The sequence below is a fragment of the Pempheris klunzingeri genome, chromosome 15 (genome assembly GCF_042242105.1).
Source record: "Pempheris klunzingeri isolate RE-2024b chromosome 15, fPemKlu1.hap1, whole genome shotgun sequence".
Taxonomy (NCBI): domain Eukaryota; kingdom Metazoa; phylum Chordata; class Actinopteri; order Acropomatiformes; family Pempheridae; genus Pempheris; species Pempheris klunzingeri.
The window spans coordinates 19,581,720-19,608,098 of record NC_092026.1 but is presented as its reverse complement, the minus strand read 5'-3'; the positions used below and the strand labels follow the sequence as shown (position 1 = coordinate 19,608,098).

The following is a 26,379-nucleotide window of genomic DNA, read 5'->3' as shown; positions in this document are numbered from 1 at the left end:
CTGCTCCCTGCAAGTTCAAAGGAGACATCAATCTGAGAGCTTAATATATGCAGAACATTTAAACAAATTCTTCTGTGTTTTGATGGTAAACTCATTATAACATCACAGTGAATTGAACCACATATTGTTACATTTAAACAATCATAATCATTGAAATATACTGGCACAGACAGCAGGTTATCTCTCTTTATCTTTCCACTGTGTCAGATATTTTGTCTGTGTGTCCACAGGTCTGGCAGCCTCCTCCTCAGTTATCAGTCCCATCCTGTCACCGGTCTCCACCAAACTCAAGAGCAGCATGCCTGCCGTCAGCAAACCACAAGAGGGTGAGACAGATTTGTCTATCACTGCCACCTACGCTAAAGAAATCACAGGCAGAGGATTTAGTCTTTTATGCCACCATTACTGAGATTTAATTATTTCATTTACAGAAATTGAGGCCAGAGCAAACGTGGAATCGGATAAGAAACTAGACAAGTTGGAGAGCTTCTTAGGGCGTCTGAATAGCAAAGGTATGTATTTCTTTACTGCTTTCAGGCTTGTTAAGTGATATTAATATTTAACAATATTTTGTTTCATCGTCACCTTCGGTGGAGTTAACTTAGCACATAGCTGTCCTTAATTACACCTTAACTTCACATTTTATTGTTGTGTAAGGGCCTATTGTAGTTTTTTTTTTGTTTTCCTCTGTTGCTCAGTGGCAGGTCTGCAGGAAACCACCATAACGGTTACTGAGAAGGCAGTGAAGGAGGTGATGAAGCTGGATGATGAAATCTTCTCCAAGTTCTACAGACGCGTTGCTGAATTTCCACGCATGCCCACCAGGATCGAGATCAATGAGGATTTTGACACCATCTTTGGTTCTCAGGGCCCCAAGTACGTTGCAAATGTTGGCGGAGGTTTAAGGCTGCACATAACTCACATACCTCATACACCACCTGCACATATGCTCATACTGTACACATTCTGTTCTCTGTTTCCAGGTTAACTTCGGCCATGGTGCAGCATAAGCGCTCCGTGCGTCCATCCAGGAATGTCCAGTCGTCCAGAAACCCTCTGAAGATGCTGGCAGCCAGAGAGGACATCAGACAGGAGTACACCGAGCAGAGATTGAATGTGGCACAGCTGGAGAGCAAGAGGATGAAGGCTGAGAAGACTCAGTGTAAGAATGGCAGCACATGTTAATGTATGTGTGTGTTTGTTCTCAAAAATCAAAAATCCCTGTGGAAAATGGTTTACAGCCTACAAAATTACATCAATCGCCTTGTTTAGTGGGTAAACAGCACTAATTGGAAAGCAGCCTCATATGACCCACTTCTGCAGCAGTGTTTACAGCAGGGATGTAGTTTCTTTTAAGTTTAATGAAGCATTTATGTTATTTTTCTACTCCCGGTAGGTCTATACTTTCATAAAATGTGTTCTCTTTCTCATTCCAGTGAATAAAACCTCAGAGTACTCTGATGCTGCTCTGGCAGGTCTGGCCAGTAAAGAAAACTTTAGCAGCGTGAGTCTGCGCAGCGTTAACATCTCAGAGCAGATGTCCAACAACAGCGCCGTGCCGTACAAGAATGTCATGCTGATGCAGGTCAAAGGTAGAAACCTTTTTTGGCTGCGCAAAGCCGTATTGTGTGATTGCTTTTGCTTGCTTGAAGCCTGCCACCATATTCCCTGCCACTTTATTTTACTTTCAGGGTTTAGACTGATAATGGGCGTTAAATGAATCCTGGGAGCACTTGCCAGGGAACTCCCAACCAGCACATAACCTCCCATAAAATAGCAAATTGTTGTTTTTAAAATTTTGTTATTGTTAAACATTAAACACAAAAGAAATAATGTGTGAATTAGTGAACTTTAGAGGTGCTGGTTAGCAGATTTAGTGGATCGTCTAATCTAACTCAGAAAGTAAAGCGGTGTAGTATTCTCAAAATGTTGAACTACTTAATTTGTTGTCTTTTTGACACATCAAGTTTATTAAATGCTATAAAGGAAGCAGATTCCTCAGCAGATTAATAACTTTATTCTTTCCAGGTCGTCGTCACGTTCAGACCAGATTAGTGGAGCCGAGAGCGTCATCACTGAACAGCGGCGACTGTTTCCTGATGGTCACCCCAGAGCACTGCTTTGTCTGGATAGGAGAGTTCTCAAACGTCATAGAGAAGGCCAAGGTGAGCACTGCACCTGTATTATTACAGACTGGAGCCTTCGACTCGAGTCTTAGCTTGGACGTCCAGCACAAAGTCGTAATATTGGCTTTTGAACAAAGATGATTCATTGATGCTTCTGCCTCTCCATTCCCTGCACACACACACACACACACACACACACACACACACAGAAACTCAAACACACAGTGGCACATATACCCATCTGTGCTCCTCATCAAACACATGCTTTCAGAGTCTACAGCTCTTCCATTTCCCCAAAGGAGATCTGTCTAGACACTTTGTAATAAACACTTGTTTTTCTACTCCACCTCCTGGTTCAGTGCTGTTTACTCATTTTATTATGATTTTATGCACAGAACCCCCAACATGATTCAGCCAGCTCTCTTCACAGTTACCTTGCTTTGTCTCCCGTTTCTTAAGTTGTTAAGTTGTGTGTTTTCTCAGAATTTGTGTAAAAAATCTGTACATTAAAGAGGTCAGTTTACCATCGCTGGATTAATCAAGAAAAGTCCAATTTCCTTGTTGATCACATCAAAATAAAACATGAGAACATGAGACACTCAGTGCTCACACATCATCCACAGATGTTTGTTTCTTGCTTGTAGGCAGCAGATTTGGCCACCTTCATCCAGACGAAGAAGGACATGGGCTGCAGGGCGAATCAGGTGCAGACCATTGAGGAGGGGGTCAACCCACAGGGGCCAGATACCCAGCAGTTCTGGACTATCTTAGGAGGACAGACTGCTTACCAATGTAAGGCACAAGCCCATACTAATATACTATACTAATATCTAACAATTAGGTTGTTGCTGTCGCTGTTTGGATTGCAGCAAGTATACAGCTACCTTGTTAAAGGTTAACTCTGGTATTTTTAACCCTGGGCCATATTTTAGTGACGGGTAGGTACAAAAACATTTGGAATTGGTCCAGTTGTTCACCTCCGTCAGCAGCCAAGAACGGACTGTGCAGTGTAATCCTTTGGGGCAATTGTGCCAGAGTAGGTCCACTAAAAATGTTTGTTTTTGCCACTGACAGGCTCAGATTGTTATTCGAAGGGTCTGACAACATTATGGACCAGGGACAGACCTGTAAGATCCTTTTTGTTTAACCAGAAACAGCTTTGAGGTGATCTACTGGACCAATTCCAGTTTACCTACCAGTGATGTTGAACCTAAAATATGTAAAAATAGGGCCCCAGGTTTAGTTGTCCTTTATGGATGATTGTTTCTTCGTTGTGTTTTTGGATGCATGCAGACACTCACGCTGATATTGACACTGATATTGTCTAACTGTGCCACAGCGGCAGGCCCACCGGAGGAGGATGAGCAGTTTGAGAATGCCATTGTGGAGACCAACTGTATCTTCAGACTGCTGGATGACAAACTGGTCCCTGATGATGACGAGTGGGGGAAGGTCCCTCGCAGCTCTCTGCTGGATTCCAAAGAGGTCAGTGGGACTTTCTGCGGCTCCACAAAAGCCTCTCAACATCCTTTGCTTTCTCATTTTTACATTTGAATGAAAAGAATGTGCTGTCAGCGATATAGATCAATACAGTTTTATTCTGGTGCCTTTTCACTGCTCAGATTTGCTTTCAGTGGCTCTTTGACTGACTCTGGAAGCAGCATCAAGACAGGAGCTGTTTGATACCTTTCCATCATGTTATAAAATCATTTCATTTGAGAGAATCTGATGGTTGACTTTTCCTTTAAGGCACCAAAGCTCTAAATATCAATATTTCCAACATTTTTTCAAGAGGAGCTCTTTGATTTGAGCCGGTTTTAATTTGTCGCTTAGCAACAGCAGGTGTCATGGCGAGCACCTCCTACATCCATCTGTGCACTGCTGCTGCTGAAAAAAGGATTTGGGTTGAAGACACTGGGGTTCAGACAAATAGTGCACTGCAGCTGATTTTGTGTATAAACGATGGAGCATCTTACAGTCTTACATTTCTTTTCATTGTGATGTGTCTTTATTTTATATGTTACCAATTTAAATTTTTCTGTTTTAGTACTGTTTTTTATTGTATTAATAGTCCAAATTATATAATATACATGTATTTAACTGTAGACCGAAACACAGAACACAAACACAGAAATGACTCACCTTTGCATCTGCATCATTTCTGTTGTGCTGTGGATGCTGCAGGTGTTGGTGTTCGACTTTGGCAGTGAGGTGTATGTGTGGCATGGTAAAGAGGTAACTCTGGCCCAGAGGAAAGTGGCCTTCCAGCTGGCCAAACACCTCTGGAATGGGATGTTTGACTACACCTGCTGTGACATCAACCCACTGGACCCTGGAGGCTGCAACACACTCATACCCAGGTGGGAAACACACACACTTGTTTTATCGCTTGCAGTACATTTTCTGAAGGCTGACCCTCACCTTAACCTCGCTTAACTTCAATTGTTAAATTTTTTCTCTTTTTCTTTATGTGTGTGTGTGTGTCCATTGTCAGGAAGGGCCAGGGCCGTCCTGATTGGGCAATATTCGGCAGGCTGACAGAGCACAACGAGACAATCTTGTTCAAAGAGAAGTTCTTGGACTGGACCGAAGTAAAGTTGTCATCGCCAAAGGAAAGCAGCGAGCTCGTCCCTGAGCTGAAGGTGCAAAGCCAACTCTTGCTCCACAGGGATAATTGCATTATAGGTCACACACATGTGACAGTCTTCATGGGGTTGCAGTGGCTCAGTTCATTGGCAGATCAGCAGTTCGATCCAAGTCCGCATGTCAAAGTGTCCGTAGGCAAGACACCGAACCACATCTTGCTCCTGAAGGACGTAATGTGAAAGCACTTTGAGTAGTCGAAATGACTAGAAAGGTGCTAAACAAATACAGACAATTCACGTGTTAGCGTCCCAAAAGGCCAGTTTCAGCCCGATATATTAGTGCAGGCTGGTAGAAATAATAGGTGGGAGACAGAGATTTAACCTTGGCCTGATGGGAGCACACACACATACTCCCCCTGAGCATGCTCCGAGAGGCAGTCTGTGTAGCGGACGGGTTAGCATCTGCTTCGTCTGTGCCTAAACACGACGAGAAGAGGGGCTGTAGGCTGCTCACCCAATCAGAAGTTATAAACGTTACTGATAGGTTCTATTTTTCCATTGGCTGAACACATTTTTGGGTGGGCAAGATGCATGTTTGGGTGGGCTGAGTTCACATTCAGTCACAGTTAATGCTGCCAGGAACTGTTGGTTACACTCTGGGACCAAAACAAGAATAAGAGAGCATATGCCTTTGAGAGGATGCAGTACAAAGTGTTGTAGAGAATAATATAATATTTACTTTTATCATAAGTCCTATCTGTGATCTTTGTCCCTTTTCTCTCTCAGGAGGCCCCAGGACGAGACTGCCGGCCTTATGATGCCACCCTAATGCTGCCTGTCCTCCAGTCGGCCATTTCCACCATCCTAGACGGAGTAAATGTCGGCCGTGGCCACGGCCCTGTGGACATTGAGGACCATCTGAGGACTCAAGAGATTAACACAGTATCAGTTGACGTCTGGCACATCCTGGAGTTTGACTACAGCCGCCTGCCACGCCAGAGCATCGGCCAGTTCCATGAGGGAGATGCCTACGTCGTCAAGTGGAAGTATACCATCAGCACCTCAGGTTAGTCTGTGTGGACTGGTATGTGTGGTCTGTGTGGTATTTACACTCCATCACCTCTGTTTACCAATAGATGCAAATTACAAACTCAAAAAAACAGAAGAACATACTGAACATTTTGAAGGTTAAGATTTCAGTTTGCACAGGGGGATCTAATCAGGCTGTGCTGCAATCTGAACATTATTTTTTCAGCAGTATTGACCATTCAGAGTGGTTCATTGTCGTTCATTTCTTGTTGTGTGTGTTTGTCCCAGTTGGTCGCAGGCTGAACCCCGAGGCGAGGAGTAGCGGACCGGGGAAGGAGAAATGCTGCTACTTCTTCTGGCAGGGTCGACACTCCACCGTCAGTGACAAAGGAACGTCAGCTCTGATGACGGTGGAGCTGGATGAGGAAAGAGGGGCACAGGTACGGGAAAAATTACATAAGAGAGATCTGGAAGAAGATCCTCTCATGTTGTACACTGAGAGGGAGATGTAGCAACACATTTAATATTCGAGTGATGTTACTTAGCTGACATTTGATGTTACTTAACTGCACAAAGTCTTTCTATAACACAGTGCTGACTGTGAGGAAAAACAAATTATTCTTTGTGGCAATACTGATTTTGTAACCTCGTAAGTTTCCTGATGTTGGTTTCTTGCAATAGCTGCCACTGTATTTGCTGTGTTTAGTCACTGATGTTGTGTTTGCATTAGCAGCATGTTTCATAAGTGGTTTCCTGTGTCTGTGTGTCACAGGTTCAGGTGCAGCAAGAGAAGGAGCCTCCATGTTTCCTGCAGTGCTTCAACGGAGGGATGATTGTCCACGCTGGAAAGAGGGAGGAGGAGGAGGAGAACACTCAGAGTAAACATTTTTACATTTGTGGTTGTTATTCTGGTTATTTATTCCTGTGAGATCCAAGTGATATTTTTGTCTACAAGGCACAGTGGTTGTTCAATGCCTTAATTACTCAGAATAGAAATGATTTTACTAGGTCAGGTTTTACAATAGTTTTTCTTAAACAGAGAGGAATCTGCATAAGATGTCTGCTAGTGTGCCAAAGCGGCTGGCACGGTCAGAATCTACAGTATTTTTCTCAATGTCTTTATTAATATTTATATATTGATAAAGAAATTGTCATTATAAAGTCATTATGAATTGTCAACTGCTGAAGCTTCCCATCTTATAACCTTTGTACCAAAATATTTCAAGTGGCAGTTTATGAAATAGAGAGCAATATACAGTATATTTGGCAATAATTCAATTCTGTATTTGATAGTTAGCAATTTAAGCTGATGTTTCTTTATTTTTTAGAACAAAAGTTTCACTTGTATGAAAGTAAAGGACATAATGGATCAATCTTTTATCATTTTGTGCTTTCTTTGTTAAATTATTTACAGAATAGTTGGGGTTTGTTTTTTGTCATTTTCACATATGCCATGTATGTTTTTGGAGTGAGCGACACTCCACTGATCATATTCTCCCGTGTCCAGGTGAGTGGCGTCTGTACTGCGTACGGGGCGAGGTGCCGCTGGAGGGCCACCTGCTGGAGGTGGCCTGTCACTGCAGCAGCCTGCGCTCCAGGGCCTCCATGATCCTGCTCAACATCAATAAGGCCATCATCTACCTGTGGCATGGCTGCAAGACACAGCTGCACACTCGCAGTGTTGGAAACACGGCCGCACTCAAGATCAAAGAGCAGTGAGTTTTTATACAGATATTTTAGGGTGACTTTCAGGATACTATTCAATAAATCAACACCAATTAAATGGTCGGTGGTGGATGTTGTGAAGGTTTCGGTCACCATGAAACATCATCAAATTTGTCTTGGATGTTGGATTGAATCCTGTTTCCATCTTGTTTCTGTCAGGTGTCCACTGGAGGCGGGTCTCCACAGCAGCAGTAAGGTGACCATCCATGAGTGTGATGAGGGAATGGAGCCTCCAGGCTTCTGGGAGGCACTGGGGAGAAAAGACAGGAAGGCCTACGACTGCATGCTGCAAGGTACGGTCTGTACCCATGTACTTAACACACGTACATGTACTCTCTGCCTCTCAGTCCGACATACAGTAATATCTCAGGCACAGCTAGTAAAGTTCTTTCTGACAGAATTTGCAGGAATATTGTTTTTAGACAATCTATTTTTTGCAAAATAAAGTTTCAGTGGCCAAAGTTCAGTCTTTTGAAAGGCCTTTAGTAGGACCAGATACTGGTGCCAATAGGACACCTAAGATATTGTTCCATCGTGTTAAATTAATAGTTTTGATAGTAGTTCTCAGTAACACAATAGCTTTTTTTACATTTAATGAAAAAAGCCAAAAGTCTCAAATTATGGGTCAGAATAAGACTTAATTTTGCCTAAAAACAACATTGAAATAAAAAGATTAATTATTTAAATCAGATAATAGTTGATCAACAAATAAATAAACAAGACCAAGACCGTTTATTGATTCTTTGGAGTCTTGGGCTGCTGTGCACAGCTCCAAACATTGGTGCTACACTGACCTGTGAATGTTGACTAAACTTGGGGGAAGGATTTATGTTGGTTTCTGATTTTCCTTTTCAGATCCAGGTAAATTCAACTTCACGCCACGGCTTTTCCAGCTGAGCAGCACATCTGGAGAGTTTGTGGCGAATGAGTTCTTCCACCCGTCCAGAGCTCCAGACCTGGTCAGCTCCCTGCCCTTCCTGCAGGAAGACCTGTACAACGCACCACAGCCTGGTGAGGCCTGGACACTAACTTATTGCAGGCCTACACCTTTACAGCTTGTGTGGTGGGTAAAAGTATCTTGTACTGACAGATATCATATAGCGATACAATGGTTTCTCTCCGTGACAGCGTTGTTCCTGGTGGATAACTTCCATGAGGTTTACCTGTGGCAAGGCTGGTGGCCTCAGGACAGTGAGTGCACCGGCTCGGCTCGTATCCGCTGGGACGCTGACAGAAAGTGTGCGATGGAGACCGTGCTGCAGTACTGCAAAGGTTTGAGCGATGGTCAATAAAGTAAAGAAATACTTCAGCGAGTGACAGGCACTGGTGGAAGAAGTACTCAGATCCTTTACTTAAGTCAAAGTAGAAATACTACAGTCTGAAAGCACTCTGTTAAAACTGAAAGTCCTGAATTCAAAATGTTATTTAAGTAAATGTACAAAAGTATGAAGCAGAAAGCACTTAAAGAATCAAAAGTAAAAGTACTCATTATGCAGAATGGCCCATTTCACAGAATATTATATTATTCTGTGTTTATCACATTTTAATGTTGTACTTCATCATTGTTAGGGTTAGATGCTTCAACATATCATATAAGAATATCATATGTTTTTTAATGGAAAAAGTAACTATAAATGTCATATGTAGTGAATTATTGTGGTGATTTTCTCCTGCAGAGAAGAACGATAAGAAGCCTCAGAAGTCATATCTGATCCACGCCGGTCTGGAGCCGCTCACCTTCACCAACATGTTTCCCAGCTGGGAGCACAGAGAGGACGTGGCTGAGATCACGGAGAGGGTCAGCAACACTCATACACTCACACACACCCTCAAACACACTGCGGAGAGAAGCTGTCAAACTATGCCCTCATTTATATGACAAATAATCAGTAAGCAGTTTGGAGGGTTTTCAGTCAGTCTGCTTACATTCAGAGATTTCCTCATCCAGTTTGTGTCGGCTTCTATCACTTATTTTATCTGTTCATCCAGAGCCTCACTTCTTACACACCAAACCGCTGCTGTTACTATAAATCAGTATCGATCTGTTCATTCTTATGGCTGATTGTTGTTGTTTCTTTTATTTTTTGCATTTTCTTTTACTCTTGTAAAGCACTTTGTGACTAGTGCTATACTAAATGAACTTTACTTACTTACTTACTATAAAGGCCTTCATGCAGTGTCCTGTGTTGTGTCTGCAGGAGGCGGAGGTGTGTAACCAGATCATCCTGGTGGAGGACGTGTTGGCCCAGCTCTGTCAGAACACCTTCCCTCTGGCTCAGCTGCAGGCCCGGCCACTCCCAGAGGGAGTCGACCCGCTGCGCCTGGAGATCTACCTGTCCGACCAGGACTTCGAGGTCAGCAAAAACCCACAAACGTTGCTGCACAAACCCTGATTTTATTTTATTTTTTTAGTAGTTCATGTTTCCCTCCATTGATCAGAATATTTTGTCATTTTAAGAGGTAATTTTAACTAAAATATGACAGCATGATGAATTCCTCATCACAGAAAAAGAGCAAGTAATTGCATCTGCTTGAAATATCTACTATATTTCCCCCGAAAAGTGACCGGGGTCTTTATTTACCTCAACTGCAGAGGGCATTCATTTGGCTTATATTAGAGGCAGGTCCCTCTGTCTGATTATTATATTTGGTCATATTTTAGTATGAATCCTGTTCAGTTTTATTACTTCATTATGCTGTTTTTACTACAAAACACAGTTTGGCTGGGGTAGTAACGCCCACAGTGACTGAAATGCAGATCATAACACTTGTTTTTGTTTTTATTCAAAGTGATGGAAATGTACAATATGCTTAACTGGCCTTCACTTTATGTAACAAAAAGCTGGAGTTTATCTCCCCTCTTTATCGCCGGCCTTTATTTGGGGAAAGCCTTTATCTGTTTGTGTCAACCACACCCCAGGCCATTATTAGATATATTAGATTAGAATATTACCCAGCCTTTATTTGACAACAGGCTTTTATTTAAGGAAATATGGTAGTTGAATTTGACAGCTTTATTATAATAAACTATAGTAAACTAAAAAAGTTTACTACTCAGTGACAAATTACTGGGAGGAGCAAAGGACTGGGAGGTTTGTGATAATGGATGAAGGTAATGGATTAGAGTCAGTCTCCCATCCTTGTCCATAAAAGGAAAAATCTACTTTACACAGTGGTATATTTCATTAATAGCAGACTGAACATCGACTGTGATGCTACATCGGAACCTACTCCAGAGCTGGAGAGCAGAATCAACCGTAGGAAAGAAATCTATCATCGATCAGGCAGAGATACATGCGGCTCGATGTAAAGCCAGTACATCAAAACCAGCAGACGACCACAGTTAATCACAGAATACGTTCTGCTCCGTGTTGAAATCAATCATAGTTTATCTATAAAATAATAACACCATTTAAACATCTAAATCTGTAGTAGATCACTAAAACCTTCTCATCCATATCATCCATCCTAAACCCATCTAACTCTCGCTTTACAGACCAAGTTGTAGGTGGATTCAGGTAAGACGGGCCTCTCGTGTGATTACTCAGCATTTTGCGACCTCTCCAGCTCGTCGGCACTGTGTTTTTCTTTAACTCTGCGTCACCTCCCGTTTCACTCCCGTCTCCTGTGTGCGGTGCTGGTTGAGGAGGAGAGTTTTGAGCTTGGCTGCACGATTACGTCAGAAAACGTCATCCTGATTATTTGGTTTGACATTACAGTCGAGTCCTTTTTATTAGCTGCAGTCACAAAGCATTTAGCACTCAGGCTTCTTCACACAGAAGATCACAAATATGAAAGGACTCGTGACCCAAACTGTCCAGTCCTGTTCCTGCCAGAAAAAAAAGAAAGCGATGACTTAAGTGAGTCAACATAAAAGATAAGTATTTATATACTAGTTTTAATGTATGTAATATTATGTAGTGCGTTAAACTTATAAATGTCAAAATTGTCACTGTAGCATTAAATTAGTGTGCGTTTCTCACAAAGTATCTCACAGATCTGAAACTATTAGTTTATTAACTCAGTACTCATTTGACTTATTTGATCAATCAACATCTATTTTGATAATCAATTCATTGTCATTCATTTTATATTGTTTGTAATGTAAGAATGTGCTGCTTTTTTCCGTTTTTGTATCATTTGAAATCAAATTAGACCAGTGGTCGGTCAAACAGAGAGACTTTTATAGACATCACTCTTTAAAAGTCTGATTTGGAAATAATAGTCACACTATCATGTGACATTTTAGTGATTAATTGAGAAAATAATTGCCAGATTAATCGATAAAGGTGTCCTTTCAGTTACTAAAGAGAATTTTTTTTTTTTTTTCTAGCAGGAATTGGCAAAACAGTTTTTAACACATTTCCTTAATAAGAACAACTGAGGTTGTAAATCAGGTGTTTAAACACTGATTTACACACAAATCTGAACTCTTGCCATAATTGAGACGCTAAATTGTGCAGCCACTCTTCCTCTCTTCTCCTCTTAACTCAACACCTTCGACTACAACTCTGCTGCTGCTCCTCTTCTCTTCACACGCACACACACACACACACACCTGAGACACTTTCCTCTCAGATCAAATAAATTTATGATTCACCGTCAGCTACACTGCAGTCTGACTCACTGTCTGTCTGTGGAGCACAAAATGGAGGCATGAAAACACTGAAGCAACTAAACTGTCCTTTTTTGGTTTTGTTCCACAGTAACAACCCACAGAGCACCGGATGCGTTACTAACATGACGTCAACATTGCCCGGTACTGACAGGTGTAAATGTTAAAAATATGTACCAGATAAGTCCAGAAAGATCTCCAAAAAGCTTTGCTTTATTTTCTGATTCACTAGCAAGGACCACGTCATCAACAACATACGTTTGACAACTTATTGAAGGAAATATGATCGATGTGTGAGCCTTGAACTCTGTTGTAGTTCCTCCGGTTTGTTGACTGTAGCCGTAGCACCCGGCCACAACGAACCGCCACAGGACCCTATGGAGAGGAGGAAGAGAGAGGAAGAGAGTAACAGGGTTGGAGGGGGGGGGGCACAGAACAGGTGATGCAGTTGAGGTGTGGTCCTGTTGCCAAAACTCTGCTAGATACATCCAATAAAAACTTCTTTAACTGTGAAAGAACCACAAAATCACTTTCACTGACCTTCTTTAACTTGTTTCAGGTAATAAAATCAGGTTAACTTGCCTTCGTCAGGTAATATTATTATTTGTTGATCCAACATACCTGAAATTAAGACTTTCTGGTGTAGAAAAACTTTTTATTTTTTTAAATTTAAATTCTTGACATGTAGAAACACTCAGACATGTTTTAGCATACAAATCTGAAAAATTGCAGCTTCTTTGAAGTACAACAAAATCCCTTTTTACAGATCATAAAATTGCATTCGTTCATTTTGGTCTTTTTCTTTAGTGGCCACAATGAAAACTGGCTGATGGCTCCACATCTATCATCAGTTCCAGGAAAAACACCAAAGCTGATTGACTAACTGCATGTGTCTCTATTTCTAATTGCAGAAAGCTTTGGAAATGAAGAGAGAGGAATACGAACGTTTACTAGGGTGGAAGCAAGTGAACTTAAAGAAGGCCAAAGGACTGTTTTAAGGGACGTTTTGAACTGAAGGTGGCGTGCGAAGCGGATGAAAAAGCAGATCGAGAGAGAGATGGAGACACAAGAAATGTCACATAAACCTGTTTTGGTGGGACATCGGAGAGAAATTTTAAAATGTCTTGAAGAAAAAGTTCATGTAGGAAGAGTCCTGGAGATGCACTCGCCTTGCTTATAGTCATATTTTACCTTTCAACATTGTCATTACATAACAAAATTAAATTCAAACGGTTTAAGAGAAGGTTAAAAAAAACGACTCGCTTTGATTCGTACATGGTGTTTGTGTGTATTTGGAGTCTCCGCCAAGCACTAAAGTCAGCGCTCATGGACTTGCGGAAGAAAATGTGCACACTAGGACGCTTGGTGTCAGAGTGCCATGCTGTGGTTGTGTATGTGTGCGTGTGCGCGATTGTATATAATGTTTGTGTGTAATGTTTATTTGTGGAAATGTGTGTGTAGGTGCATTTGTGACTTTGTATCTATGTAAAAACAAATCCTGTCATGTCAGATGTTGTGGGGAAAGTTTATTTTTGGTTTGATTTTTTTTTTTTTTTTTTTTGTCCGGCCACGTAGGTGACTCATGTTGCTCGACTGTGTTTTAAACTGCTGAAGTGACTCCTGAGGGCAGAGATGCAAGAGTTGTAATTTTAAGGTCCGACTTTTATGAGAAAGAGAAACAGCAGCTTGATGAATATGAATGTATAGTGCCTTGCTTTTTGTGTACAGTTTATATACAGAAATTCTAGTCTGCATTTTTAAAGACTTTCTTTGTGATATAAGACATAGTAAATTAAATCACAATAATGCTCAACTCAAACCATGTGTCTCTCTGTGTCTCCTGCATCATTTTCAACAAACCTTTACACTATTTTAAAAAGTCACTATCACAGAACACACCTAGTTAACTTAATTTAACGTGCACAAACACCAAAGTGCCCAAGAGCTACAGTGCTGATGTAGGACAAGCTTGTGAATTTAAACGTTACAGCAATACAATTAAATCAACTTACAACTTTTTAATACCTGTCAGAATGACTGAAAACACTCCAACAACCTTTCGACAGTTGTAGGTGTATTTTAAGGCTTCTTCCTAACTGAGGGTGAGGGTGTTGTATTATCCATAATGGTATCAAGTGAAAATGTGACCTCAGAGAACATCACAATAGTGCCTTATTCATTTATACTTCACTTCAGCTTTTTTATTTAACGGCGTACAATTGTGCTCATGTTTTTACTGGTTTCACTGAATGACTTTTATTATTTCTTATTTATCCATCTACCATCCATCCTCTGTTAAAGTCTGGCTGGGTTTGAGTGGGACCTGAGTGTGCAGATGCAGGACAATAAACTAGTTTCTGTTGATGTAAAAATCACACTTCCTGTCTTTGCTTCATAAATGAAGTTTTCTGCTATTCCCGCCGTGGGGCTTTTATTGTGAAGGAGCTGCAGCTACCTGTTACCTTGGTTACCTGCGTGCGATACGTCCATTGATTGACTACTTCCGTCAACGTAAAGGGGTTCGCAGTGACGCGCCGCTCAGTGTAATTAAATATCCGTGGAAAGGAGCCAGTTCTGCACATTTTCGACTAGTTTGAGCGCAACAGAGACAAAGAAAACAGAGGCAGCATCAAAGTAAGTGTTGTTAGTGCCGCTGTATCTCTGTGTGTACTGTTAACATCACATTAACTTACAGCAAGTGGAGGAAACGACTTTATTATTTATTCAACTGCTCTTAAACTACAAAATCCCAGTTTTTGATATTTTGCCAACCAACATATTAGAAGTTCGTCTCAGAAAATCCAGTTTTCCTGCGCTCCTTGAAGCTCAGGCTGAACTTCAGCTTTTTAGAGAACTAGTACGTGTGGGTTAAAGCCAGCTAAGGCTGTAAATATGTAGCTAACTAAATGTTTTAAAGTTGAAATGTGGTACAGAATGTCCCTGTTAATGTTTCATCTTGAGACACTCACATATTTCCTTTAACCCTCAAATCAAATTACGTGGACAAAGACAAGGAATTTGACAGCGATACAATTAACAGGAAGAGAATAAGATTATACACACACACACACACACACACACATATATATGTATATATTTGTAGGTACACCTCTCTGTACAATTTAATCTGTCTACAGGTATACACATGCTCTTTATATGGTGTTAAATTAACATTTTATGACAAACTTCTCAGTCAATCAGATAAGGAATATCATAATGTTGTGTACTTTCAGAGCAAAGTCTAAACGTGTGCAGGATCCTCAGCTTTAGAAGAGATGACATCCCAGGTCAGACTGATGCTGCTCCCAAGTGCCCGATGTCTGTTTGACGAGCCTGTTCATGTGAAGGTGGCCGGGCTGAGGTCCAGACAGGTGGTCACCATGAGAGCCAGATCCACTGACGAGAAGGGAGTGACGTTCAGGTCCTCGGCCAGCTACAGGGCCGATGGGAGCGGGGAGATCGACCTGCAGAGAGACCCCTCTCTCAGTGGGAGCTACGTCGGGGTGGAACCCATGGGTCTGCTGTGGTCGATGAGGGCAGACACTCTGCACAAAAGGTTTCAAAAGACCAATTCGTTAAAGCCCCATGTGGTGAAGTTCTCTGTGCACGAGGAGGAGGGGGGAGGAAGGATGCTGGCAGAGGCGACCAATGAGAGACTCCTGATCGGAGATGGTGTCAGCCGGCTCCCCCTCAAAGAGGGGAATATCAGGGGAGTCCTGTTTACTCCCCCAGGTCGGTGCTTTTCTGTATTCATAATTTAATTTCAGCCTAATAGTGTGTTGTAATCTTGACATTTTTTCAATAAAAAAAAAATCCTTACAAGTGTTAAAGCTGCATCGTGTAGAAATTGGCCTCCTGCTCCAAAAAAATAGGCGGCACACATAGAACACACTGTATATTGTAGGTAATTAAATTGAAACTAGAATAGGATCAAATATTAAGTAAAAACACAATATGTACAGTTATTTATATACATATACTGCCCTACATACATCGGGGAAATGATCCTGCATTGATAACGATGATGACACGGTCTTCATCTTCACATTCAAAGTTCAACATCTGGGAAAAATCCATCATCCATCAACTTTGACTGCATTTTAGCACTAAGTATCATTGATGTGAACACAGACTCCGCCTCCGTCTGCCTCCCCATCTTTAGCAGAGTCCTCTGCTCCGTCTGCTTGAAAGATCTCTGTAAAGATGTGGACAGAAAACAAGCTGGCCAAGCAATGAGAAATCACAGACAAAGTCCCGTTTTGTTCTCTCCACCAGTGGCTCACTCGTGAACGTACAGGCCGGGGTTAGCTGGCTAGCGTGCTAACTTCAGTAGATCTCTGCAACACAGCACATAGATGCCTTCGACATAATGTCAGCACTGATAGTTGTACACGTTCTGGTGCTTTTTCACTTAAATTTTGAACGTTTTAAACTCAAACTCTGGCTTTATCTTACACGTGGCTCGTTTTAAGTGTGTAGTTTAGCTATTTTTCAAACACTTCATATTCAGCTAAACCCCATGTGTGTTCACCTCAATAATAGCTGGTTTTCATTTGGTTAATTAAAGGTAATGAATAAGGATGCACACTATGTTAGATACTGGACTCCCATATTATGCTAAATGCACCCGGTGAGCTGAGAGCTTGCCAAACTATGAAAAGAGACCATCGTCTCTCTTTAGCTCCAGCTCCATCTTTCAGGAAATAGGTGTGAAAGCACTCGTCTAGACTTATGATGTCTTAAGCAGATTTGTTAGACATGTGACCTCCTCTGGCCCTTCAGGAGGAAGAGTGCTCCCGCCCTCTGAAAACCTCCTGAAACCACCTCGCTCTCCCCCCTTTTTTTTCCTCGCTAATGTCAACACAGCATGCACAAATGAGTGAAAACAGCTGATATGAGAAATATAATGCAAACCTGTTCTAGTAGGACCTTCAAATACAAATATAAACTTGAAAAGGAGCTAAATATGGGACCTTTAATGTGATTTGATACTAACGCATATGTCTTGTGCTCTAGGAGAAGGTCCGTTCTCTGCTATTTTGGATCTGGGCACCTTTCTGTCTGAGAAAAGAGCCTGTCTCCTGGCCAACAAAGGGTATGTGGTTCTGGCAGTAGCTGTGTTCAATGACAAGTCTGCTAACCTCAAAGAGATGCATCTTGACTACTATGAAGAAGCAGCTGAGATTTTAAGACAACATCCGAAGGTGAGTTGTCAGACTGGCCCTTTAAAATTATTTTATTTTTAATTTGCAGACTAGAGACTAGAGCTTTCTGAACAGGTGGGCAGTAAAGGAATAGTTATAGAATCAAGGAAGAAGATATTGCACTTTTACTTTGCTGCTCTAAGCTTGATAGCTACAGTCGCTGGCGTTATTATCATCAGCCGTGGTAGCTAGCTAGCTACTAAGCTAAGGATGAGTGAAGTTTGGGGACATCTTGATGCCCTCTCCTCCACCCTAGAGATGTATAACAATTCTGTGCTAATCTCTGCCTTTAGTGTCTGACCTTAAAATAGTTGTCCTGCATATCACAAGGTATTTAATGTCATACTGCAACTTCATAGCTATTACAATAAATGGTGACCCAACATACAATGAAGTGCTGTGGATGTTCATCTTCAGAAGAGAGAAGCTGTGTTGTGTTGTTCTGGATAAATGATGGATTCTGTGTTTTTTTCCCCACAGGTGGGCAGTAAAGGAATTGGTGTGATATCACTCTCAAAAAGTGGAGATCTTGCTCTATCAATAGCCTCTTACCTGCCAGGTGTTGAGGCCACAGTGTGGATCAATGGTTGCTGTGCCAATACCGCTCTCCCCCTCTTCTACAAGAAGAGCCAGATCCTTCCAGCGTTAATGTTTGACATCAGCAAGGTGATTCCCACTGAGTCAGGGGCCGCCATCAGCAAGTATGCTGTAAATGATCCGCAGGCAGAGGAGAACAAAGGCAGCCTGGTCCCCATCGAGAGAGCAGAGGGACGTTTCCTCTTTGTGGCCGCAGAGGACGACATGAACTGGGACAGCAAGGCTTACATGGAGATGATGGAGGAGAGACTGAAGCATCATGGGAAGGACAACTTTGAGACTGTGTGTTACCCTGGAGCGGGACATGTGCTGGAGCCCCCTTACGGAGCGTACTGCCCCTCCAGCCGTCATGGGATCGTGGACAGCAAAGTCCTGTGGGGGGGTGAGCCCAGGTCCCACGCAGCAGCCGAAGTCCACCTGTGGAAGAAGATCCAGGAGTTCTTCAGGACTCACCTGAGCTGTGATGCTACACAGACTAAAGCTAGACTATAGATACAATTACAGTCATACAAACTGAAAATTATAAAAACATGTCATTTTGTGATTAGGGCAGCTAAATAATGATTCTTCAAGTTGATTTGTTTGTTTTTACAGTTACAAATCATTCACGTGAATAATGTTGGAGTTGAACTGGAAGTGAGAGTGGCACAGAGCAGCCTACGGCGCCGAGCACAGGCAGCTCAGACAGGAACATTTAAAGACAAACCACACTGTCATTATGTCATAAGAACAATTAGAATTTTGCACTTTTCTGAAAGTTTTTTTTACTTTGTTCTCTGCATGTTGTGACCGTTAGATTGTCAGCAGGCCATACTACCCATGTAGTAAATCCTGCTTTTTAATTATTAATCATTAAATAGCTGTTTTATATTTTTATAGTATCTCTGAGTATTGAACATCTCTTAAAGAATGTCAGAAACTATGTATTATTCATGTGTTATTCTTCCAATCACTGCAACACATTGCACATTAAATCATCATAACATTGACCTCGAACCAACAATTTACTTAATTTGTTATACCAATACCACACTGTAAAAATACTCCATTACAAGTGAAAGTCATGCATTGAAATGTTTAGTTAAATAAAAGTACAGAAGTATCAGCTGTGAAAAGTACTTGAAGACTAAAAAGTGAAAATACTCACTTTGCATAATGAGTGTTATTGTATTACTGGATTTATAATATAGATGCATCAGCAGTTTAACAGGTCGAAGTGGAGCTAATTGTAACTTCTTAATATACCATTGAGGAGTTTAATTATTAACAATAGATATTTTATAAGTCAGTCATACATCCTGAATGTAAAAGATTCATCTTCATAGTGACTGTAGCTGTCAAAGAAATGCTATGGCATAAAAAAAAAAGTAGGAACATTTCCCTGTAAAGTAGCATATGATGGAAATACTCACCTATTAATACCTTAAAATTGAGCCTAAGTACCATATTTGAGTAAGTAAATGTAGTTTCCACCACTGGTGTTATGTAACTCTCAGCTGTTTTAGCGCCCCCCGCTGGTCAAAGTGTGGAGCTGCACAAAGCTTCATTCAAAAACAGCCGCTGTTTGCAACAGTTTGTTACCGGGACAGAGCGAAGGTCGCGCTACAGGTTAGTAAAGCTGCTGTTGTCATATCAAATTGATTTAGTACCCTGGCAACGATTTGGCACAAATCTAGTTAGTCAATAAACTGCTGCTGATGATTATATTTAGATCTGGTGTTTGTGTGATCACATACTGTAGATCTATTCATCAGGACGGAACAGCTTCACTTCCTTTGTAAAACTTAGATTTAACACTGACACACACTGCTGAATGTTTAGAGACATATTAATAAACGTTGCTGTAAGAAGTTAAACAGCAGAAACTTGTTGAGGTTTGTTTCCGTTTTGACTTCGTTGACAAATATGTGAGAAAAACCTGATCTGTCTGTTCATTAGTTCAGACTGACTCAGTCTGAGTTAGTGGGTCACCTCGATGCAGAATGAACCAGAAAAACACAACGACTCATTATATTCAGGGCCCGAGCACCGAGAGTGTAACACTAAGTGTGGAACCTTTTGTAACTCTTTATTCATCTTATTTGTAGGAAACGAGGTGCATATTCAAAAAGTCATGAAAACTTGCAAACACGTCAGGGCCGGTGATAAATTAGATATTTTATGGGCCAGCAGAAATGCCTCGATGGCTTGATTTTGTCTTAACCCTCCTGTTGTCCTCGGGTCAAAATGACCCGCCACTGTGTTAAAAACCAAAAAAAATTCCCTTAAACGATATTTTTTCAACTTGAAATTTGATGACTTTTCCTAGATTGACCCCAACATTAGAAAAAGTGAATTGTTGCCTTTATTCACATTTCCATGTAAGCTGTACAAAAAAAGGTACAAAGATCATCTTCGGGTCAAAATGACCCGACAGTCAAATTGAGTTGAAATCACAGTCACAGAGTTAGTTACACACCACAGAATGTGAGAAGGTTTTAGTTCTGTCTCAGATCAATCAGTAGCAGACCTAAACAAGACAAGACAGGTGGTCTTCTTGCAGACTGCACTGCCTTTGATCTGACCCAAATGGAACAATATTGCCCCTTTGTCTGTGGATTCCCAGAGGCTATAAAGGTGCTGCAGATGACAGTACCCCGAATTATCTCTGTGCTGAAGCCATGAGTGCGCGTCATAACGTCGAACAGGCTCTAGAGCTGATTTTTTCAGATGTCCAGCAAGACAATTCAGAAGAGGAAGTGGAGGATGTATCAGAAGAAGAAGATGGGGAGGAATACCCTATAATACCCATAATCTTAGCAGGTGTATACAGTCATGTGACTGCAGCTAGTCTATGGGATGCAGAGAGTGGAAGGCCAATTTTCTGAGGCACAATGCCACTCAAACTCTTTCACACCTACTCAAGACTGCTACGATTTGATAACCGGGAGTCAAGACAACAAGAAACAATAATACAATTGACAGTGTCACAGCAATGAGTGGTGTCTTGAATAAATGCAGTCTTTCTGCCAGGTGAAGAGGGAAAACTCAGGTATTCACACAATTTGTGGTGAATGACAAGTTGTTTCTTCAAGCAAAATAAGATTTGGTGTTTCAAATTCAATTAAGTTGCTTATATTGGGGGTTTAACGAAGATGGGTCATTTTGACCCGGAGGACACGGGGTGTATACAGAATATGAGGACAACAGGAGGGTTAAAAAGATGAAATTTAATGATCATGGTCATCACCTCCAGACCTAAAGGCACAGGAAGTCTGGTATTTTGCATAATCTGTCAAAATCAGGTGCATTTTGGGCCATTGTTTGGGGTCATAAACAGCTGAACTAGTCTGAGGCTGTTCGATCCACCTGGCAATCTTGTAGCTGAAGACTTAATAATGAAAAGTTATAAAACTTGTGTACAAAAGTCTAAAGGTGTGGCGGTGGCAGGGCCTAAAAGTTCAGTGGGGGCTATAACTCTTATCATGTTTGATGAGTCTGGCCCTGAACAGATCTTTGACAATATTCACTCACAATACAAAGTGAGCGAACAGAAGAAGAATCTAAATCAAATCAATATTTGGTGTGACCACCCTTTGCCTTCAAAAACAGCATTAATTCTTCCAGGTACACTTGCACAAAGTTTTTGCAGGAACTCGGCAGGTAGGCTGTTCCAAACATCTCGGAGAACTAAGCACAGATCTTCTGCAGATGCAGGCTTCAGATCCTTCTGTCGCTTCATGTGATCCCAGACAGACTGGATGATGTTGAGATCAGGGCCACACTGTCACTTCCGGGACTCCTTGTTCTTCTTCACGCTAATGATAGCTCCTGGTGACATTGGCTGTATGTTTAAATTTGGGGCCAATCAGACGCCTTCCTGATGGTGTTGCATGATGGATAAGTGTCTGCCTGTGTTTCTCAGCACTGAGGACACCATTCATCCTGACCAAGTCCTCAAATCCATTTGCAGAAATGCAGCCCCAAACTTGCAGGGAACCTCCACCAGCTTCACTGTTGCCTGAAGACACTCGTTATTGTACCGCTCTCCACTCCTTTGGTGAACAAACTGACTTCTGCTACAGCTAAATATTTAAGAGTCCAGTCCAGAGCACCTGCTGCCATTTTTCTGCACCTCACTTCTTCTGTTTTTGTGCATAGTTGAGTCGCTTGTCCATGTTTCTGCATCTGAGGTTTGGCTTTTTGGTCGCAATTCTTCCATGAAAACCACTTCTGGCCAGACTTCTCTGGACAGTAGATGGTGAACCAGGGTCCCACTAGTTTCTGCTAGTTCTGAGCTGATGGCACTGCTGGACATCTTCTGATGTCGAAGGGAAGGAAGCATAATGAAGGTCTGTGTGAATGCTACAGTCGCCCATGTTGGTGTTATGCGATTTTGGTTTAGCACCACCAACATAAACTCTTCCTCCTTGCAAAGACTAAACGCTCACGCACTTCCTTTGGTTCTCAAATCAAAAATATGTTGACAAACAAAAGGAATTTGTTCCTGTTTTTTCCTCCCACACGCTGTGGGAGGCGAAAAAAGATGAGCAGCAGAAAACAATGTACAATTTAATGTGTTTCTACGTATACACACACTCTTTACATGGTGTGATAAACTGTTTGAATGTTATTATGCTGTTTGCTGTCTTGCAGAACAAACGCTAAACGTGCAAACAAAGGAGTTTCAGAAGAGATGACATCCCTTGTCAGACTGATGCTGCTGCCAAGTGCCCGATGTCTGTTTGACGAGCCTGTTCATGTGAAGGTGGCCGGGCTGAGGTCCAGACAGGTGGTCACCATGAGAGCCAGATCCACTGACGAGAAGGGAGTGACGTTCAGGTCCTCGGCCAGCTACAGGGCCGATGGGAGCGGGGAGATCGACCTGCAGAGAGACCCCTCTCTCAGTGGGAGCTACGTCGGGGTGGAACCCATGGGTCTGCTGTGGTCGATGAGGGCAGACACTCTGCACAAAAGGTTTCAAAAGACCAATTCGTTAATCCCCCATGTGGTGAAGTTCTCTGTGCACGAGGAAGAGGGGGGAGGAAGGATGCTGGCAGAGGCGACCAATGAGAGACTCCTGATCGGAGATGGTGTCAGCCGGCTCCCCATCAGAGAGGGGATTATCAGGGGAGTCCTGTTTACTCCCCCAGGTCCGTATAAGTCTCTGTCATGTTTTAATTTCAGTTTGTGTCAGGTTAAAACTAAATTCTGCCATAAATTTATCTTTACAAAGCACTTGAAGTGACCAGAGCAACAATGAATTTGTCCTACTGATAAGTATTGTGTGGCCACAGCCTGATCAAAGTTATTCTTTATGCCAGACAGAGGATCTCTGATGAATGATTCTTTACTTTGGGGTGTTAAACTATGTGAGTCAGACAACTAATAATTCAGTGTCACAACCTGGCCCATAAGGCCATGACAAAGCAGCAGGGTGGACTGTTTTAATCAAAGTCATTCATCTAACAAACTGAGATGAACTAAACACATAACAAAACAACATGGAGCGTGAAGGTCAGTAGAATCAGTAGTGGTGGGTGTGTGTGAGAGCACTTTATAGACTGGGGATCACAAGGCCCAGGTGTTTCCATTTGGTGCTGATGATCCCCTGCCCCCACCCACCAGGTATCTGAAAAGAAGGGGTTGTCACATCAGCTGATAATTTTCTGTTGCTCTGGGCCTCCGTAGTTAAACATACAGCTGTAGTTGTTGTTGTGCTACTTTGCTTTGCTCGACTTCAGTTATTTTTGATTTCCTGTGTGATGATTTTACTGTAATTTCCTTCACCCACCTTGATGAGATATTTAATTTACCTTTTATTAGTCCCACGACGGGGAAATGTGATGATATTTTGTGTTCTCTGGTGTCCTCTGATCCAGGACCAGGTCCCTTCCCTGCTGTGCTGGATCTGTACACTTTTGGTGGAGGTTTGTCGGAGAAAAGGGCCTCTCTGCTGGCCAGTCGAGGATTTGTGGTTCTGACTGTAGCGCTGTACGGCCACGATGACATGCCGAGGAACATCACAGAGGTCCATCTGGATTATTTTGAGAAAGCAATAGAGTTTTTAAAAAAACAACACAAGGTGAGCGGTCCTGATCTCCCTTTTAATGGTGCGCCTGTCTGCCACAGTGCAATTTTATCATACCATCACTAGGGGGCACTACAGTCTGAAAATATTCCAGTTCATTTATGTTTATTTACAAAAGAGCCCACTTGTGTGATATTGCAAGAACTGGCAAAAAACAGCTAATAGTTGCAATGTAATTTTTTCTTCAATTTGCATGTTTTTCCCCACAGGTGGGCAGTAAAGGAATTGGTGTGATATCACTCTCAAAAAGTGGAGATCTTGCTCTATCAATAGCCTCTTACCTGCCAGGTGTTGAGGCCACAGTGTGGATCAATGGCTGCTGTGCCAATACCGCTCTCCCCCTCTTCTACAAGAAGAGCCAAATCCTTCCAGCGTTAATGTTTGACATCAGCAAGGTGATTCCCACTGAGTCAGGGGCCGAAATCAGCAAGTATGCTGTAAATGATCCGCAGGCAGAGGAGAACAAAGGCAGCCTGGTCCCCATCGAGAGAGCAGAGGGACGTTTCCTCTTTGTGGCCGCAGAGGACGACCTGAACTGGGACAGCAAGGCTTACATGGAGATAATGGAGGAGAGACTGAAGCATCATGGGAAGGACAACTTTGAGACTGTGTGTTACCCTGGAGCGGGACATTACCTGGAGCCGCCTTATGGCCCCTACTGCCCCTCCAGCTATCATGGGATTACAAGAAAGCCAGTCCTGTGGGGGGGTGAGCCCAGGTCCCACGCAGCAGCCGAAGTCCACCTGTGGAAGAAGATCCAGGAGTTCTTCAGGACTCACCTGAGCTGTGATGCTACACAGACTAAAGCTAGACTATAGATACAAATATCAATCGGTCTTCATCTATATAGCACCAACTCAAATATTATCTCACAACCAAATTCTTTAATTAAGAGAGACTCAATGACTCAAAAATTCTAAATTAAGGATTCAAGAATCCCCACATGAGGAAGCATCAGGCGACAATGGCGAGGAAAAACTCCCCTTTAATGGGAAGAAACCTAAGAGGTGGACGGCTTTCTGAGGAAAGTGATCTCTTCACACAAGCTTGAGTGATTTTTACAGTTTCTGTTTGTTGTTGTTCAAACAATCCTAAAAGCAGAAGGATTGCTGGACTCCTGCTGAGGTCAAGTGGCCTCAGTCCTAAATGACTCTGGGTAAACTTGAGCCTGCCTTAATCACTTTGGTGGCACTGAATTGATGTGGGCCCGGTCCATCGACCACACACCTGGGAGGCACACTGACGCAGCAACAACACAGATTTAGCTCTGGCAGAAATACTTACGGCAGTACATGTTTACATGTTTGATGCTATATTGCAAACCTGAGCCACCGAGAGTGATCACCACTAACAGAATCACTGGGAACCTCTGAATGTTTTTATACTTGCAAAATGTACCTTTGACCACATTCAATACTTGAAAGTACTACATGTATCCCTATATAACTGGCCGAGGGTAGATGGGAGAGATACATGCAGTTACCACCAGCTAATCCACCTCACTCAGCATTAGACACTTTAAAACACGAGTGCCTTACTTTACTACTTTACCAGGGAATGCAGAGCCTCCTCACACTTCTCAGGCAGTGTTTGTGACTTTTGTGTTGTTCTTTAAAATCCTCGGGACCAGACAACCCAGAAGCCTTCCCATTCAAAGTTTCAGCTCAGTATTTATAGCTAAGCCTGAAGCATTAATCTTTAGCCACAGTCTGCAGACAAATTCAATCTCCCTGTTGTTCTTTAGTTGGACACGTTTAGTTAGATTGATTTGTATGTTGACTTTGCTATGTTTGAATAAATGGTTCAGTACACATGCTGCCAGCCTCTAGTCTGAAATCCTTCAACTAGCTATCAATACGGTAATTCTGCTTGTAGTTATTCAATTCATTATTGATAATGATTCCGAATTTATGAATTATTGTATTTAATGAGACTGAATCAGTTAAACTGGCTTTTTCATTTTCAAAGTGGTGCCTCCTCCCAAGGTGGACAATCCCATTAATCAACATAATAATGATAATAATGATTCATTATCCATGATAATGATGAATTCATTCTAATTATCAAATTACCCCAGAAATGGTACAAACCACAACACTGGCACAGAACAATATGATCAGTGTCCTGGACAAAAAGCAATAGTTATTTTGCAAACTCCTGATGACCTTATAGAAAGTGACGTCGATGTATTGTGTCACTATGATTCAGTTTTACATCCAACACTTGAAATGTTCTCATATAACATACACCTGTAGTCTGTGGTGATATATAACAGTTGAAAACGCTGTAGGCTACGTCTGGAAATGCCCCTCTGAAGCTATCGTGGCCGTCATGAGAAGCATCACATGGTCATCCATCACTCATCACAACACACTCCTCACTTTCCCATTTCCAGAACTTTACAATCATCTTTCCAGACACCGGCCAT

The 26,379-nt window shown here is 42.0% G+C and overlaps 3 protein-coding genes across 7 annotated transcripts in view; all 3 read left to right on the top strand.

The window, feature by feature from the left end:
• svilb (supervillin b) overlaps nt 1–13,877 on the top strand; it is a 48,684-nt gene extending 34,807 nt beyond the window's left edge. For 4 of the 5 annotated variants that reach the window (XM_070844329.1, XM_070844326.1, XM_070844327.1 and 1 more), the window contains 20 exons: nt 231–326; nt 432–512; nt 699–876; nt 984–1,162; nt 1,437–1,592; nt 2,029–2,165; nt 2,771–2,918; nt 3,466–3,611; nt 4,311–4,486; nt 4,621–4,768; nt 5,498–5,777; nt 6,029–6,180; nt 6,513–6,618; nt 7,248–7,455; nt 7,625–7,758; nt 8,321–8,476; nt 8,594–8,737; nt 9,142–9,263; nt 9,664–9,819; nt 12,992–13,877. In XM_070844329.1, coding sequence (XP_070700430.1) covers nt 231–326; nt 432–512; nt 699–876; nt 984–1,162; nt 1,437–1,592; nt 2,029–2,165; nt 2,771–2,918; nt 3,466–3,611; nt 4,311–4,486; nt 4,621–4,768; nt 5,498–5,777; nt 6,029–6,180; nt 6,513–6,618; nt 7,248–7,455; nt 7,625–7,758; nt 8,321–8,476; nt 8,594–8,737; nt 9,142–9,263; nt 9,664–9,819; nt 12,992–13,078 — 2,990 coding nt within the window. In that variant the 3' untranslated portion in view covers nt 13,079–13,877. Of the gene's footprint in view, nt 1–230; nt 327–431; nt 513–698; nt 877–983; nt 1,163–1,436; nt 1,593–2,028; nt 2,166–2,770; nt 2,919–3,465; nt 3,612–4,310; nt 4,487–4,620; nt 4,769–5,497; nt 5,778–6,028; nt 6,181–6,512; nt 6,619–7,247; nt 7,456–7,624; nt 7,759–8,320; nt 8,477–8,593; nt 8,738–9,141; nt 9,264–9,663; nt 9,820–10,961; nt 10,984–12,991 lie in introns of all 5 variants that reach the window. The other variant, XM_070844328.1, reaches the window with a different exon arrangement.
• Nucleotides 13,878–15,355: 1,478 nt separating this feature from the next.
• Nucleotides 15,356–18,764, top strand: LOC139214436 (acyl-coenzyme A thioesterase 6-like). The gene is made up of 3 exons (XM_070845290.1): nt 15,356–15,812; nt 17,097–17,284; nt 17,765–18,764. The coding sequence occupies exons 1-3, from the start codon at nt 15,356–15,358 to the stop codon at nt 18,371–18,373; spliced, it is 1,254 nt and encodes a 417-aa protein (XP_070701391.1). The 3' UTR covers nt 18,374–18,764.
• A 3,784-nt stretch (nt 18,765–22,548) lies between these two features.
• On the top strand, nt 22,549–25,112 carry LOC139214433 (acyl-coenzyme A thioesterase 5-like). The gene is made up of 3 exons (XM_070845288.1): nt 22,549–23,013; nt 23,743–23,945; nt 24,161–25,112. The coding sequence occupies exons 1-3, from the start codon at nt 22,557–22,559 to the stop codon at nt 24,767–24,769; spliced, it is 1,269 nt and encodes a 422-aa protein (XP_070701389.1). The 5' UTR covers nt 22,549–22,556; the 3' UTR covers nt 24,770–25,112.
• Nucleotides 25,113–26,379: the final 1,267 nt, after the last annotated feature.